We start from the raw sequence: 17,890 nt of genomic DNA on the forward strand, positions 1-17,890 counted from the left end.
TACTTACCAAGGCTGTAGCAATGTTGTGAATGTTAGGCAGCTCAAATGCACAAGTGCTCTATGTCAGTGATCTATTCAACAGCACAGGATGTGACAAAAGCTTTGAAATCAACATGCATCTGTGAATTGAAAACTTATCTCTGTGTATATAAACAGGGTTAGTGAAGACACAGTAGAGCAGATGATGACAAAGAGAAAACAGAACCTATACTTAGAAGACAAGTCATGCTTTTCTGCATCTTGGTCAGGTTAGATTGTATGGATAGAGGAGAAACCAAACACCATGCTATTCATGTTTACAGCATACAACACTTCTATAAAGTCAAACAGGACCCCCAAATTGCAATTAATTTTTGTAGAGACAATCCACAAGGTTCAGAAATGTCAATTTAAATGCCATGTTTATACTTACTGGACCTTTCTGTTTGGATATGCCAATATGCAAGCACTGAATTACAAGTAAAAATACTTAAGATTTGATTAAAATTTAAGTGAAATTTAAACCTGAGTTTCCACATAAAAAGAGTCGATTCTCATTAGAGCATTCAGCCCAGAAGTATCCAAATAATATTTCCATGGGAACTTTTGGAAATAAGACAAATCCTATGAGACATTCTGAGGTATTCTGAAGGAATCTAAAGTTATTCTTAAAGAATGCCTTAAAAACAAGAGTTTTTAACCTTTTTGTGTCAGGGCTCCTTTTGGCTTTCTGATAAAGATCATTAACCCCTTCTTAGAATGTTTTCAAATGCCTACAATAAAATACATTGGATCTCAAAGGAAATTAATATATGGAAATAGTTGTAATTTTTTTGAAGTTTGCAGACTGCAGGTAAATAACCTCTGCTTTAGATATCCGAAACCAGACACTGCCCTGAGCCATTACATATTATCATTTTAAAAAATTATACCAAGCCTAATTTCATATTAGAAGAATGTGTTTTAATGACATGAGTTAGGAAATGAATGCTTCTCGTATTTTTTATCATGCAAGGCAGAGATTAAGACTTGACAAAGTTGATGATCAGCACAGGTAAGATGCATTTGCTATAGATCACTTTTGAAACCTGCAAGCGTTTAACTATACTCCATCCTATATTTTTGTATATATAAAATCTGGTGGCATTTGACCAGTATTAACATAAGTTTTCCACAATCATGCAATGAAAATGAAGAACATTTAAAAAGGTAGTAAAAACTAAACTAATGAGAATTTTCCTGTAATATTACCTTTTCTTCCACCTTTTCATCTCTTAGAATGTGTGATTCCTGAAGCTGCTTAAGCGACTCACTGAATAAGTTGTAACCTTCTTGAAGAGATTTGACTTGTTTTTCCATTTCACTTCTTTCTTCATCAGTCAATCTAAAATAATGATGTGATTTTTAAATAAATAAGAAAGTATTTCAAATTATGAAATGATGTAGTTTTATATACATTAAAAAAATTTAAGAGCAGGGTGATTTCTGAAAAAGAGCAATAAATGCTAATTATTAAGAGATGAAGAGATAAATGTCTATGATTCTGTGAATATTTTAGGGAGGACTGAGCCTGTGATTTCACTGATACAGGGAACTCTTAGGTGAGAAAATTCCCTTTATAAATGCAAGGTAGCATCTCTGCAACTTAAAAGTCTTAGAGAGTTGTCTAAGGCACTAGGAGGTAAAGTGACTAGCCCAGGTACATATAGTCAGTGTGTGTCATTTAAGACTTGAACTCAGGTCTTCCTGGTACCAAGGCCAATTCTATTCTACTCTGCCACTATGCTTCTCAATATACTGTAAAATAACTCATTTCCTTAAATGATTACACATTCACAAAATAAATGATTGTCTACTTTTTGTTGACTCACCAAATGGCTATAATCTATGTACTGTACAAAAATGTCAAAAATCATCTATAAATTGTTTTTAATTTTGAGAATTTAAAATTTTTTAAATCCTATAAGGGGGTTTAGAGCTTTCATAATATAAGCTTACATACATTAGGACCACATCAGCACACATACAGTTTTTTAAAGTGTACTCTAACCTTTTAGAAGGTATGGAGAAATATCATTTGTTAATCTCACCTTCAAAATATAGATCCAAAGAAAACATGATGATTTAAGTAGGAGAGAGGCAGAATAGAATAGTTGATAGGACATTTAGATTTTTAAATCAGGAAAACATCAATTCAGTTCCCATTTCAGACACTTAATAGTTAAAAACAAGTTATAAGACTTATTTTTGCCTCACTTTCCTTATTTGTAAAATTAAGGTCCAATGACCTCTAAAATCTCCTCCACCCTTAACTTTATGATGCTCTGGTCCTTTGTCTATGATACATGCAAATTAATATTTGGAATCAAAAGATTCACTGTCTGCTGATAAACTAAGCAAAAAGCTGTCAGGATCCTTTACTGTTTAGCATCGTTAGGTTAAGATTCGAAAACTTATCAATATTTTGTAGTGATAGAAATGAGGGAGTTTCAATCAGTGTTGATTTTCTTTTACAAATTCAACCATCTTACAGTGAGTGCCTGAACTTGAGAGAGCTTGGAATCCTGGCCAGGGACATGAAACAGCCAGGGACTTTCCATGTAATAAAACTGAGGGATATGCAAAATGTCATACAAACTAAATTAAAAAGAATTTCCCTGTACTATTGCCATCTCTTCTACCTTTTTATCTCTTAGAAGGTGTGATACAACCACAAGTTGAAGAAGTCATTAGAATAGAAATGCAATAATATCTGATCACCAGTAACTGCTCTCTGTCGCTCAGAATTCCTACCTATCTCCCTCCCATATCATTATAGGGCTTTGCAAAGTTGGTTTTATGAAGGTTAGTTGCCAGTCATCATGAGCGAAAACCCTTTATTGCCAAGCTACAGGTTGCTCCACAATAGAAATACAATAGGAATACTTGTCTCAGCTCTTGGGGACAGCAACTCCCTTCTGACTTAGTAGCTCAACTGCCTCCTCTTCCTTGCTATACTAATCCCTCTTTTCTTCACTTCAAATAATTATAAAGCAGCTAATCAAACTCAACATACTTATCACCATGTTTAGCCAGAAACAACTGTAGAGTTTGGAGGGCTTCAGATAACTGTTCCTTCCTTGTGGCGATTTCTTCACTGGAAATCTGAAAGAAAAGAAAATACAATTAAATTTTCCCTGAAAAGAGTCAATAACCACCAATAATGCATTTCTGCATTGCCTTAAAAATGTAGAAAGAGGCTTATTCTCAAACAGACCCAAGTTTGTTTGTTTTTTCATTGGTAGCAAGGAGTCAAGGATAACCCTTTCGTCTTGCAAATGAGGAAACTAAGACTAGGGGAGTTTAAGTAATTGCCCATGGTCACACTGGTAGTAAGCATTAAAGTTGGGATTTGAACCCAGTGTCCTCTGACATAAGAGAAAATGTTTCACTGTTTTCTTCTCCATTCCCCACTCCACAAAAAAATACAGGAAATTTTTTCACTCAGGGGATCTCTACACTAGCAAAGCATAGAACTGCATCCCTTTCCCTTCCTTTCCTCCCCCATTTAAAAAAATGAGCTAATAGCCAGTCAGAAATAGATAACAAAGCTAATCTTTTCTAAAAAGATCAAGATTTTGCCACATCCTTTCATATTTCCTTACCAAATTATTTCTTAATGAATTTGTTTCTGACATCCACTTTCCACTGGGACACTCATAAAATAAGGATTTATTAACTATTTAGTATTTGCCATGTGCTACTTTCATCAGCAAAAAAAAATAACACTGGAAATTGCATGGTGTTAAGTCAATTAAATAAGGCATTTCACTTCTTTTGAGATTTATAAAATCTCTAATTTAACATGTAAAATACATAGGTTCAAGCATAATGCCACATTGGCTTTAGAACTACAAAAAAAGTCTCATGACCAACCTTAAATTTGTTTTAAGACCATGGATGTTGGGCAATCCTATATGTTTATGATTTTAAATCACATTCTGTACAATACTAACCAAAACATATCTTTTGAAGTTTAGTTTTCAACTCTCCATTTACTCTTTGATCAAATTCATCTCTTAAGCAATTAAGAATAGATCAACTTATTCACAGGTATACATTCTCATGTTTCACACAATGAGAAATTAGCAAAGTTGAAGGTATCTTAGAGATTGCCCAATCTGATCTGCTAATTTTAGAATTATTTAATTTTTATATTAAATTATTTATTATATTATATATTTAATAAATTTAATTAAGTTTAATAAATTAAATTTAGAATTAAAAAACAGAAAGAAACTGAGAACCATACTAGGAAGCCTTAGAGTCACATAGCTAAAGAGCAGCAAAACCAGCATTCAATTCCTAGGCTTATGACTCCAAGACTAATTTTATTTACTCTAAACCATGTTGCTACCTCCATTTCTCAGAATTAACTTACTCTGCTTTATTTTGAGATTTGATCTCTTATAATTTCTAAAGCACGTCAAACCACAGCTACTCTACTTTTGCAGGCAGCTAGGTAGGATAACGGATAATGTACTAAACTCAGAGTCTGAGGGGGAAAAAAAATTCAAATCCAGCCTTGGACACTCAGACGTAGTTCATATGTGACCCTAAGCAAGTCATTCAACTTCTGCCTGCCATAGTTTTCTCATTGGAAAAATGGAGATAATATTATTAACAGCACAACTCACAGAATGATGAGGACAAAATGAAATAATGAAGCGCTACATATTTGTTAGTTATCATTTTTATTATTAACCCTCATCATCACATCTGCAGTGTTTTTTAGTTCATTTTGCAGTGAAATAGAGCCCTGGACCATTATGAAATAGGAAAACAGTTTACAAATCTAAATATGAAAGTAATCTGCATTCCTGAGGAGGCTTAATTAAAGAATAGGAAGAGGAAATTAGTCTCAAAATTAAATTTTAAAGAATTCTTTATAAGAGAATAGGAGGAAATATTGTGATCCTATTACAGAGATTTAGGAAAAAGAGTCTATACTCTTTTATACTTTTAATTTGAATAAAATATTATGTGTTATTGGAACAGTGTGACATAGCTGAGAGTAGGCTGATCATGGCATTAGAGAAATCTTGGATTTAACCACTCTACCTCTGCAAAACACAGTGCTTCTCAAAGTTTATTTTGTCAGCTGTAAAATGGACTTAATAACTCCAGTGCCTCCCTCATCCCTTCTCTAGTAAATACTATGGCGTTCAAATAAAATAATGAATTGCAGCATGCTTTAAAAACCTTGTAGGCTAAATCATTATACTCATAAGAAGCAAAACAATAGTGGTTAGAGAATCACTTGGGAATTATGAAGAACTGAATTCAAATCTTGTCTGCCATGTAACAGATGCATGATTATGGCCATCTCTTGGTGCTCCAGATAACTCCTTAAAATTACTGATTTTAGAGAAACTACCAATCCCTATCAGAAGAATGTGTTATAATAGAGCAAGGAGTGAGTCTATCATGGTTCAAAACCTATCTCTGATTTTTACTACTCATGTAACCTTGGGCAAGAAATTTACCCTTCCTTGGCCTCAGAGTCCTATCTGTAAAATAAGGAAGACAGATTAGATGGGTTTCAAGGTCTCTTCCAGCACCTTTATGACATTATTAGGGATTTTTGCTACCAAATTTAGACAGCATGAGAGAAAACTTGAAGGCGGCATTTGGTGGCAGCTATTTAGTAGTGCCCAGCTAAATGATTTGTATAATGAGATTTAAGACCTCCATATTTGCTTTCTTAATAGGACTTTTCTTATGTTAGAAGTGAGGGTAAAAGAATAGTTCACATTCCTACACTTTCTTTGTAAATTGTGCATTAGCTTGAGTACAGTGAGGAAAGTGCTTTTGTAAACTATAAAGCACCATATAAATATGAACTATGTTGTTCCTCCATATCTACTTTCAATTTCTACTGGCTATCTTTCATGGTTAAAATGTTAATGTTCCTCAATTCTACATCCCAATATCCTCTACTTTCAAAACTCAATACCAAAGTGACTTTCTGCAAATGGCCTTTTTTGGTCTCCCACACCTACCCCCAGTCAATTGAGTCTCCTTCTTTGAAGTTATTTTTCTTCACTTCCAAGAGTTCTTATCCATTTTTGTGTCATTTGATCCCTAAGGACCCCTTCTCACAATGATCTTTTTTTAATTATTGAAGGAAATATAATTTTCGGTAAGAAGTTAGTGAAAACAAAGATGAAACTTTTTTATTCTATCCAAGTTCAAAATTTCTCTAGATATCTGTGGACCCCAGATTAAGTATCCCTTTTGTGCTATATTTCATATGTACTTTTTTATTGATATGTGGGATCCCCCATGAAAATGTAAGATCTTTGAAAGCAAGGATTATTGCATTTATTTATTTATTTTCTTTTTATGCCTAATAATTAGCAGATTAATAAATGTTTGTGGATTGGTTGGCTGATAAATTGATTGCTAAGAAAAAAAAAACCTAAAAGAAAATAGTGTTGGAGGTGTGACATTGACAAGGCAGATTACTCTCACTGAAGCACCAAGACCTGAAGTCTCCTACCTGTGACAAAGGTGACACATCTAATGTCAGAACCAGAAAACACTACTTACTCAGCAAGGGAAAAATTCCAGAATGAGCAGTAGCCAATGGAGGCCACAGGCCCATGAATTATAAGAAGCAAATAGTAAAAAGTCTGACAGCTCCATCGCAGGTTTTGCAGAAAATTAAATACTAATAGAGCACAAAGGCCCCACAAACCTGGCAATCCCAAGTGGAAATAGAACAAACAACTCTTTGCTATGATAAGAAAAAAGATTCTACCTGTGATTGGAATTTATTGGAAGTGATTGCCTTATTTAGTCAATAATAATAGCTATTTATATCATGATTTAAAGTTTTCAAAGTGTTCTACATGTATTATTTCACTAGAGATTCACAAGAATCCTAAAAAGTAGGGATCCCTGTGAGTATTATCTCCATTTTATAGATGAGGACCTAAAGGTCAGAGGCAGAAGGTCTGGCTTAAATCCCACCTCTGAGGGTCACTAATTTATATAACCTTCATCAAGTCAAGTCATTTAATCTCCCTTGGACTCAGTATCCTCATCTGTAAAATGAGAAAGTAGGACTAAATGGCCTCTAAGGACTCTCACACCTTTAAATCTATGATCCTATGGCTTGGCCAGAATATCAGAAGCAGGATTTGAACTCATGGTTCCCCGGATTCCCAGTTCAGGATCTTTCCAATTCCATGTTGTATTTTGCAGGGCAGCAGGAAATCTAGCATTTATGTAGGTAAACTTTCTGATAACCAATCTGGCCTCTAGAGTCCCTCTAAATCATGGAAACTGCATCAAGTGATTTACCTGCTCAAAATTACACAATTGGGCTAATTGCATATGACACAGCATCTCTCATCTCTGCCTTTGCTGGGCTGGAAACCTCTGCCTCCTCATCTTCACCTCTCAGAATCCCTGGCTTCCTTCAAGACTTATCTAAAGTGCCGCCTGCAGGAAGCTTTTCCTTGACCTCAAGGCTTAGAGGCTTCGAGTTCTTCCTATCTAAGTTATCTTTCATTTAGTCTATATGTACTGTGTATGCAACTATTTATTTCTATGTTGTTTCTTCCATTAGCATGTAAGCTCCTTAAGGACAGAGGCTTTTTCCTCCTTTTTCTTTTGCTTTGAACAGTGTCTGAACACATAATGTACACAAATTCGAGGCCCATAGAATGAGTATTTTCCTTTTAAAAAATTATTAGTCTTTTCATGCTTAGAACTCTCTAAGAATTCATATCCTAAACATGGTAAAGCCATTTTAATAATAGTCTATCTTTTTTTTTAACTTTGGGAAGTAAAAAAGGTGACTTCAGTTTCTTATTATAATATCCAGGAAGCAGGGGAAACCCCAGACAGACACTATGAGTGAGTACCTGCTGCTTTGAGAAGGATGATTTGCTAGCCTTCTCACTTTCTTTCAAAGTCTTGCTAATATTTGACACCCATTTCTGTAGTTCTTTGGCTTTTTCAACATGTTCTTTCTTTTCTTCCTCCAGTGACTTCTGGTAAGCATGAGTTGTAAAAAAAAATATATTAAAGTTATCAAGGTGTTAGATTCTGCTCAGCGAACAAATATGTGAAAATATCATTATAAATACTAGGAAGACTGAAATGTTTTATTCTTTGACATAACCCCACATACCACATATCACTCTGCCATGATAAAGATTCATGCTTTCTCTTGAAAGGGGGCAACAAATATTTGTGATAGGAATGAAAATTGTGGTCATCACAACAGAACCTTGCTAAAAGATCAGTCTAACCTCCTAGTAGTCATTCAATATGACAAGCCATAAACTGAGGCTTTATTTAAAATATAAAAATCTTTGAATTGCTGCCTTTGCATTAGCATTACAAGTCAAGATTCAATGACATAGAAGCTTTGAACATGTAGTCAAGTCAGAAAAATACAGAGCATGTTCACAGGAAAATTATGCGGAAACATATATGAACTTACATATAAGTATGCAATAAAAGAATGACGAGCCACCACCGCTACCCAACCCCTACTCCAACAAAAGTATTTTAAATTCCTTAATATTTAACATAAACATCTAGAGAAGAAATGCAGCTTTTATTAAGTTGTATAAGATGCCTAGAAGTGTAATATGTACCAAAACAAAAAAAAAAAAAAAAAACCTCAAAATGACTTTATTTTTCAATTTGGTCTGGAACTCAGAAGACCTAGGTAGGTATACATTGGCTAGGTGTAGATTTTTCTTTCTCCTTTGTTCTTGATACTGCTTCAAAAATCACCTTTATTGTGAGACCAGGACTAGTAAATATTAGAATAACTGTGAAACAGTAAGGACATTATGAACTTAGTCAAACTCATCCTGTCCCCATTTGGTTACAGAAGACTTAATTTATCCTAATCAGGTTAATGGAACTAATCTCAAAGTTAAATGAAACCATTTCAATCCCTCTTCAGTCATGATTATGTTGTTTTAAAAGTAACACTCTCTCTTAGGAGCCAGCAGTTTCCCACCCAATAGTGAGTACTTTATGAGTTTCTTACAAATGAAGGACTAAAAGGAGATAATATCCTCAGCACAAATGTAGTATCACTGAATTTTATGAAGAATAGTAGAGACTGGAAATCCCAGACATGAGGGGTTCAGATGCTTCCAGGAGTCTCAGACCTGTGTGAAAATCAAAATCTGCTTTCTCTAAGGCTTCTTTGTAAGTCAACTTCCTTTTAGTTTTGGGGCATATGATATCTCGGACATGAGGTTTTTGGTCTTTGAGCTTTGAAGCAGTGAGAACATCAAGGATTCCTCCCTTGAGAGCTTCTTCTATTGACAACCTTGTATGAGACTGTGGATCGATTAACCCACCCGTCAAATACTGGAACTCCAAACAGCGAATCCCAAGCTCGACGTTCAGAACATTCGTGCTCATAGCTTCAACCACCGACATGGTCTTGTTAGTGACTGGATGAGTGACTCCCCTGAACACCACCTCACACTGCCGTAGCTGCTGAGCACATGGCTCATCAATTAACCCTCTATGCAAAGCTTCCATCACCCTGAACCTTTTACCGGTGAGTGGGTCAATGATACCACCTGTACTGACCTGAGCTTCAAGGCATCTAAGGGCAGTTACCCGATCGATCAAATTTCTACGTGAAGCTTTGAGGACAGAGATCCTTTCGCCAGAATCAGATAACCAGTACCCTGCAATTGGGCTACTCAAATCCTTCTTTGGAACCAACCTGCTCAGCAAAGTATCAGCAAGCTCAGTGGGTGAGATGATACCTTCCTGACACTTCTTAACCAGAACTCTGTCAATCACACCCTGCTCTACTGCCTCACTGATATTAAACTGTAATCCTGTTTTAACATCAGTCAGCAGATGAGAAGCCTTTCCACAGGAATCAAAGAATGTGGCTTCCTTCCACTGGTATTGCTGTCCTGAGAGCTCAAGATAGGTGTTTTTCTCAATAAGATTCCTTTGGAAAGCCTCAAATGCAGTCAGTTCCGCTCCAGTCTTTATGTCTATTACAGAAATTTTTTGAGATTTTTCTACAGAGAGATTGGAAATTTTCCTTTCTCCAAATGGAAGCAAGAAGCACTTACTGTCGATGTCAAAGACACACATTCTCAATAGTTCTGAATAATAGAGAGGTTGTTTGTTATTGGGATTAGGGAAAGCCCTGGTGTTGCTAGATGGCTCATGTAAGAATTGTAAAATGGCATTATTCAGCAAGCCCAGCTGCACGGCTATTTCTGGAGGCACTCGTACACTTCTCACAGGATCAATGACTCCCCCACATGCAACTTGTGCCTCCAGGATATGTTTTCCTTTTCTTCTTTCAAGCAACCTGTTCTCAATAGCTTGAAACACTGACAACTTCTTTGAACCATGTAGATATCCTAGGACTGCCTTTTCAGCCTCAAGGAGCCGACTTTTGAATTCATTATCAACAACCCCCTTAATGAGTGCATCCTCCACAGAATATTTTTGCCCTGAGATGGGATCAATAATAAAGCCTGTTGCTGCTTGAGCTTCTAAAAATGCTAAGGCCAGGTTTTTGTCTATCATTATTTTCTTGGCTGCTAAGGTGAATGTCATTCTTTCCTTGGTAGACTCCAAGTATAGACCTGCAACAGCGGTGGACTTAGCCAAAAACTTGCTAAGACTTTTCTGAATGTCTTCCACAGACTTGAGACCAAGGCGCAGCTGTTCAACTGTGCCCATATCCAGAAGTTTTACTTCAAGCAATTGCCTGGCAGTAACCATGTGTTGGAGTCCCTGGAATTTAAATTCATCATCTCTAACAGAACATTCATAACTTCTGCTAACATTCTGGACATCCTCTTGTTCTAAGTTGGTAGATTTCAATTTAGGCAATTCTCTCTTGAATCCATCCGAGGTTCTGAACACTTCAAGCACTCGCTCTTCATGATCTGAAGCCATGTCTTTCTCTTGCTTTAATGTTGTGACTTCAACATGCATATCATAATGCTTGTTCTTAGCTATCTGTAAACAGGAATTTATAAAACATTAAGGAATCTATCTGAAGAATTGGCTCTACCCTCAATCCAAACACTATTCCTCAAAGAACAGAGATCAGAATAAAGGTCGTAGAAATTGTAAAGAAGACAGATCATGGCTAGGATTGCAGTTCTAGAATTGGATGTGTCCTTAAAAGCCATGTACCCCAACTCCCTTATTTTACAAATGAGGAAACTAAGTCCCAGAGAGGTTAAGTGATCTATTCAATGTCACATATAATAAAACTAAAAGGAACAATTTTATTCCAGATTCTGGGATCTTTTCACTGTACTATACTTCTTTTATAGAAAGGTTTTGTAGAAATAACAATTTTAAATTATTTTATAACCCAAGTTTTTTAAACAACTAAATTGAAATCTGACTACACTGAAAGTTAGAAATTAGTTTCTCTAGTTGTTCTTCTGTGTTTTTCCTTGCTTCCACATCTTTAAAAATAAAAGGCAATTCTTAAAGTCCTACGGGGATTCATTACATATCTGCACATCTGTTTAATCTCAATATTTTTAAATATATAATAGCTAAGATGCTAATAAATCTATAAAATATTGCAAAAACAGGCCAGCATTATTTTCTCTATGAGAACTATAAAGCAAAAATTATATAATATACAAATGCTTGCTAAAAGAATGAATATTTTTAAAATAATCAAAAGTGGACCACAAAAATGGAGGAAGGGGGGAGAAGAATGCTTAAAGTTGACAGAAAGCAGAGTATACCTCCAAAGGCTTCATGAGCTTCACCAGTTCCATTTCACAGCTGTCATCTTGATATCTACCTGGTGATATGGAATTGTACAGAGCTTTGTCTCTTATCTTTTCTATATCTGATAGTCTTGTAATTGGGTTTGTTTCATCAAAAGTAATCTGCAACTCAGTACTTGTCTGAGAAAAATACTCAGAGTAGCATTCTTGGCTTTTGTCATTCTCTAGTGTAGTTCTTGGTATCCGGAACTGCATTTCTTTGGCTATCTGATCAGCACCCTTATGTAGCCTTTTTTCTTCCTTCTGTTCAGCTGGAAACCCTTTTGATTCCCATAGCAACAGGGGAGATTGTGCCCTTTGCTGAAGTTGCTCAATTCCCCTAGAAGAGAGGTCTCCATAGTATTTATATTCATTTACTTTCCTTTCAAAGTCAGGTTTAAAGCTGCAATCTTTAGTCAAATTCTTTTTTTGGATCTCACTCTGAAGCAAAACTAACTGGTGTTCATGTTCCTTTATCTGCTGATCCATTTTTTGCTTCAAGTTCGCAACTTCACATTTCTGTGCCATCAGTTCCTCCTCAAGTTTACAACATTTCTGGAAATGATGTGCCTCCATGTTCTTCCCTTGCTGCATCTGTTCTCGGTACTGTTGAAGTCTCCCTTCTAATTCTTTAATATCTGTTTCGTATAGTTTAGCATTCTCTTGGGCAATACAGTTTTCTCGTTGAAGAGACACAAAATCAAGTTTTATGCATGAAAGATCATTTTCAGTGATGACTTTGGAGTCCATTAATTTTTCTACTTTCTTTCTAAATTCTTCTGCAGAGCGTTTGAACTTAGCAGATTCTTCCTGAAACAAAACCATCTTTCGGTGTGCCATCTGCTCTTCTATAGTCTTTAGGTGTAATTCGTCCTGGATCTTTTTTAACCTGTTATTTAATTCCTGCACTTGGGCCTCTTGGATCTGCACCTTCTTCTCACCAAGTCTCTTTTCCTCTTTGGAGGCATTCAGTTCAGCATTCAGATTTCTAACCTCTTTCTCAGTATTCTGGATGATAATGTCCTGCTGGTCACACTTCTGCTTAAATTCACTAACCAGACTTTGAGTTTTGGCCAAGTCTTCTTCTAGACATTTGATTTTCCTAAGGAAATCTTGTTCGGTCTTTGTCTGCTTGTGCAAATGTTCATTTGTGTTACGGAGCTGTTCTTTAAAACTGTCTGCCTGATTTTTTAGGATCTCACATTTTTGCTGGATCGTTTGTTTCTCCAACACAATCTTCTCTGAATCTGACTGAATTCTCTGCATCATCTGTTTGGTTTCATTATTCTGTCTGGTGAGCTCGTCCACTTTCTGTTTTAATGTTTCTGCCCATTCATTACTTTTTTCCAAGTCTTCATTAAGTTTCTGGATTTTTTCATTGTTTTCTTTTTCTGCTTTGATATTTTCAAGCAATTGTTCATGGCTTTTATCAAAGGCTTCTGTTAATATATGTTCTGATTTTCCTAAGCAGGATCTTGCTCTTTCATCAGCTAATGCCTTCTCATGCTGAAGAGTGGAGACCTTGGAATTCAAATGCTGAATGTTCATTTCAGCTAGTGCCCGGGCTTGAGTGATTTGGTCCACTTCTCTTTTCAGCTTCCCCTTTTCTTCATGAAGAGATTCCAATTCCACTTGATAATGATGTTTTATTTTCTTTAGGTCATTAGCTTCCTGCATTACTTCTTGTGCTCTATCCGTGGTTTGGTTCAATTGCCTATTAAGTTCTCTTAACTGTCGAGAGTAGCCTTGCTCTACCTGGTCTTTCTTTTCCAACTCCAATTTGAGGCATTTTAATGTGCTATTTGTTTCATCCAATTTTTCTTTAAGCAAACGAGCCTTTTCCTCAGATGACATCTTTTGAAGTTGAAGGGCATTCAGCTCATATTTTAGCTCTCCTACCTCCTTTTCAGCTTTTTTGTTGGCAAGAGTCAACACTTGAACCTGATGCTTCAATTCATCAGCTTTCTGTTTTCCATGTGTATCCTGTATGGTTGTGCAGCTTGGCATTGTACTTTCTCCACAACGATGTTGAATTTCTATTATTTTTCTCCTGGCTTCAGATTCAATTTTCTGCTTTTCTTGCAACTGTTTCTCTGCAACTTTCTTTTGAAACTCAAGATCTACCTCCATCTGTTTCATTAGTTTCAAAAGTTCTTCTTCACTCTCCTTTTTTCTTCTTAGTTCTGCCATCAACATGCTTTTCTGATGCTCCAAGTCACTGAGACTTGAGTCTTTTCTTTTAAGGCTGTCTTCCAAGGTTCTTCTAGTAAGTGTATGTTCTTCTAACTGCTGGCGGAAATTTCGGAGGTTTTCCTCAACAACAGCTCTTTTAGATTCTGCTTCTAATGTGAGCTGCTTCACCCGCTCTAATTCTTGCTCTGCTGCTATCTTCTCCTTTACAATGTTCTCAAGCTCATAACGATATTGCTTGGCTTCACTCTCAGCTTTTATTTTCTTCAAAGCAATATCCTCCACATTTCTCTGTTGCTTTCTCAGCTCATTTTCTGCTGCTGCCTTTACTTTAGGAAGTTCTTGCTCTACCTGAGACTTCTGTTTTCTTAGTTCATCTAACATTTTCTCTAGCTCACTTATCTTTCCTGTGAGTTTATTGTTCTCCACCATTGTTGCTTTCTGTTGCTGAAGTAGCTCAGAATAGGCTCCATGGTCAGATGTCTCCTTACATCTTTTAATCTATAAGAAATTTATTAAAAATATCAAGTCTGTTCTGCTACAATTGTAGCTCAGAATATTTAAGCAAAGCTCATAAAAGTACTTACAAACCAAGGATGCCAAAGTGCAGAATAAGCCGCCACCACCACCACCACCACCACCACCACCACCTTCTCTCCAGATAAGAAGCTTCTAAAGTAATGGTTAGTTGAAAGCAGAAACATCCTTCATCAGAGGAACTCATAATACACACAAAAATTGTGAAAAATCTTTTTTGTCTCAAAGAAACAATTTTCTTAAAACAATTAAGTAATACATAGACTTTTAGAAGGGACCTTAACAAACATTTAGTCTAAACTCATTTTGCAAGTAAGGAAAATGAGTGAAGTCCCAAGAGGTTAAGAAGTAACTTGTCCAAGGCTCAGAACTAGGCACAGAGAGAACCCAAGTTTCCTGATCCATAGTCCAGGGTTCTTGCTAAATACCATTCTGTTCATATGTTAACAACACAGATTGCACTGAATACAAAAAAAAAAAGATAACATGCAGAAAAAATAAATATGAAGAATTTAGTGTTTATTGGCTGGCCCTGTGAAAAATAAAATATGTTTTAAATTATGAAATATTTAAAAAGTAAACAAAATACAGAGGTTTAGAAGTGATCTAAAAATTAGGAAATACTCCTGAAATACAGTTAAGTTCAAACTAATGTGAATAATGAATTCCTGGGAAGTAAATGGTCACAATTCAAATTTGCACAGAATATTTCAACTGGGTTGGAATCAATGCAATTATTACTCTGAATAGCTATGAATACTTCTGGAGAGTCATTATTCATACTACTCTGGTTTTAAATAATCCTGGACAGAAAGAAGGAAAGGAATGGAGAAATTTGAAATTTTTAATGTCTAAATCCTTTACCAGACATGCTTGTCATTATCACCATAGTACTTACTAAATTTGCTAATGCAAAGGCAGTTATATTCCCTGACAATTGCTTTTTTTCTATATAAACAAGCTTATGTTTTATGTATTTAGAAATTTTGGTTATCTTTATTTGCTTGGCAGTCTATACATCTTAGAATTTTTTCCATAATTATGTAATTGTAGTTTTTCTCTTTACCAATTTAAGTATAATATTTCCATATTTTCCAATGCATCTTGACAGCGTGCATTAAATAATTCTGGTAGATCTAGATACTTCTACAGCATGAAAGTGACCGTGAGTTCTCGAAGGCCTCCTCAATTAAGCCAAAGCACTAGGAAACCATTACGTGATGGAAAATTTTAAATAAGACCTGGTGAAAATCAATCTATGCCTGTTTCAGGGACCAGCCCAATTATGTGCTGGGAGTCTCATCATGAGACCATTCTCCAGTTAATAATTTATTTCATTTCCAGAAATTTATTAAGACTATCAAGCTATTTAAGCCCACATATTGAGAAATTTGGAAAAATGAGATTTTTAATTGATTGTTTTAAGTAAAACAAAGTCTTGAGATGGTCTAGTAATCGATTTTATAACAGCAGCAGAAACTGCCTTATTTTAGTTAAACAAATGTTTCATTGTCTAAAAATTTCATGTTTCAACAATGATCTATCCTAAATGCAGTTTATCGTGGTTCTGTTTTTTTTTATGTGCCTTAAATATATTGTCTATCACCTTTGAGTTATTTTTTCACTAACTCACTCTAAAGTTGAAAAAAATCTCAGTGAAGAGAGAAGTGAAAGTGAAAACAAACCTACTTTAGGCTGACTTAATTATTTGTAACAAGTTCAAAGAGAATCATAAATTTTCATGCTGAGAGAGAACCTCTGAAATTATGTCGTTCAACTCCTGAATTTACAAATAAGAAAAGAGTCTCAGAGTGACAAAAATTGCCCCAAATCAGAGTGAATAATAGAGCTGAATTATTAACCTAGATCACCAAAAATATAAATACCATACATATTCCTTCCACTACACTACACTTCTTTACTTTTAAAATGTTTTATGAATTTAAAATGACAATATATAGATACAAAACATAATTTAATGACATTTTAAGAATAAATAATTTTAGGCTATCAGATAAGCCCTGAAGAGAATGGGATAATTGGACATATTTTGAAACATGCATTTAATAAACAGGGAAGGGAGAATTACATTATTTTCATTTTATATGAGGAATTATTAATACTGTCAAGACTTATAGGCAATATTTAAAATGGATCAAGATCTTAAAAATGCAAAAATTAGGGAAAATTACTAATGTTCCATTATGAAAGTTAGAAAAATCATTTTGTTATTTTGACAATAAAGCCAATTAGATTGTTTTGAAGTCTAACTTGTTAGTAATTTTGTTGCAGAAAAAACTTATATTAACTCAGAACAGACCAAAATAGTTTATGGAGTTCATTATACCCTTAAGATAAAACTTGCCTCTACCAGATTTACTAATGTATTACCAAAATACTATTAATTCATCATTTTAATTAGTATTATATATTATTATAATATTATATTAATTAGTGATACAAGTAGTATTAATACTAGTAATTACCAAAATTACTATTAACATTTATTTTTTGTTCTTTTGAGTGACAGAAAGTAACAAAGAAGATTTTACAGAACAAAATGATCCTCAGAATTTGAATAGGCCAAAATGAGAACTTATTGAGAAAAATTAATTTGTTGTTCACTTGTTTTTAGTCACATTAAACTCTTCCTAGTCCCATTTTTAATTTTTTTGGCAAAATTACTAGCAAAGTTGTCGTTGCTTTCTCTGACTCATTTTACAGATGACAAGTAATTGGGTTAAGTGACTTGCCCAAAGTCATGCAGATAGTAAGGATGTGAAGTCAGATTTCAACTCAGGAAGACAAGTCTTCCTAACTGCAGGCACAACACTCTCTCTATTGTGCCACCTAGCTGCCTATACACATTTGTTTTTGAAATATGGCTATTTCATTATGCTATCTTTGTCTGTTCTGAGATAAGTGAGAAAAAGTAAAAGTAAAGAGCACAATTAAATCCCTTTAAGACCCTAGAGCCGGAGATTCCAAAATTATATACTTTTCCATTTGCATAAATTTTAGAGATGTAATGTGGTAGTTGAAGGAATACTCTTTGATGTAATTATCAAAAAGTCTATTTATCCCATACTTCTTCAAACATCCTCTAGAAAATAACAGTTCTTAACAAGTAGCATAGAATTACTTTTTACAAACACCTGCTTTTTCCAAATCAATGGCTTATATGTCTGTTTTTTTTTTCTTTGAAGCTCTGACTTCATAGAGAACTATGATTTAAAAATGCATATATACTCACAAATGTATCTCCATATATTATTTTACTGAGATCCTGTGGTAATTATAAATGCAGCCTAGACTTCAAAGAAAATTTGCCATGAGAAAGTAATGAGAAAAAAAAATCTGCAACAATACTTAAACTGGAATCACTG

At 34.9% G+C, this 17,890-nt stretch overlaps 1 protein-coding gene across 2 annotated transcripts in view; it reads right to left on the reverse strand.

Moving 5' to 3' along the window:
* The window catches only part of DST (dystonin), a 220,727-nt gene that overhangs the window by 181,368 nt on the left and 21,469 nt on the right, over positions 1–17,890 (reverse strand). Inside the window, exons 23-25 of one of the 2 annotated variants that reach the window (XM_044675918.1) lie at positions 7,893–8,021; positions 3,035–3,123; positions 1,231–1,363 (exon numbers count right to left, since the gene is read on the reverse strand). In XM_044675918.1, the coding sequence (XP_044531853.1) occupies positions 1,231–1,363; positions 3,035–3,123; positions 7,893–8,021 (351 nt within the window). Of the gene's footprint in view, positions 1–1,230; positions 1,364–3,034; positions 3,124–7,892; positions 8,022–9,093; positions 11,002–11,753; positions 14,469–17,890 lie in introns of those variants that run through there. The other variant, XM_044675919.1, reaches the window with a different exon arrangement.

The sequence above is a fragment of the Gracilinanus agilis genome, chromosome 4 (assembly GCF_016433145.1).
Source record: "Gracilinanus agilis isolate LMUSP501 chromosome 4, AgileGrace, whole genome shotgun sequence".
Taxonomy (NCBI): domain Eukaryota; kingdom Metazoa; phylum Chordata; class Mammalia; order Didelphimorphia; family Didelphidae; genus Gracilinanus; species Gracilinanus agilis.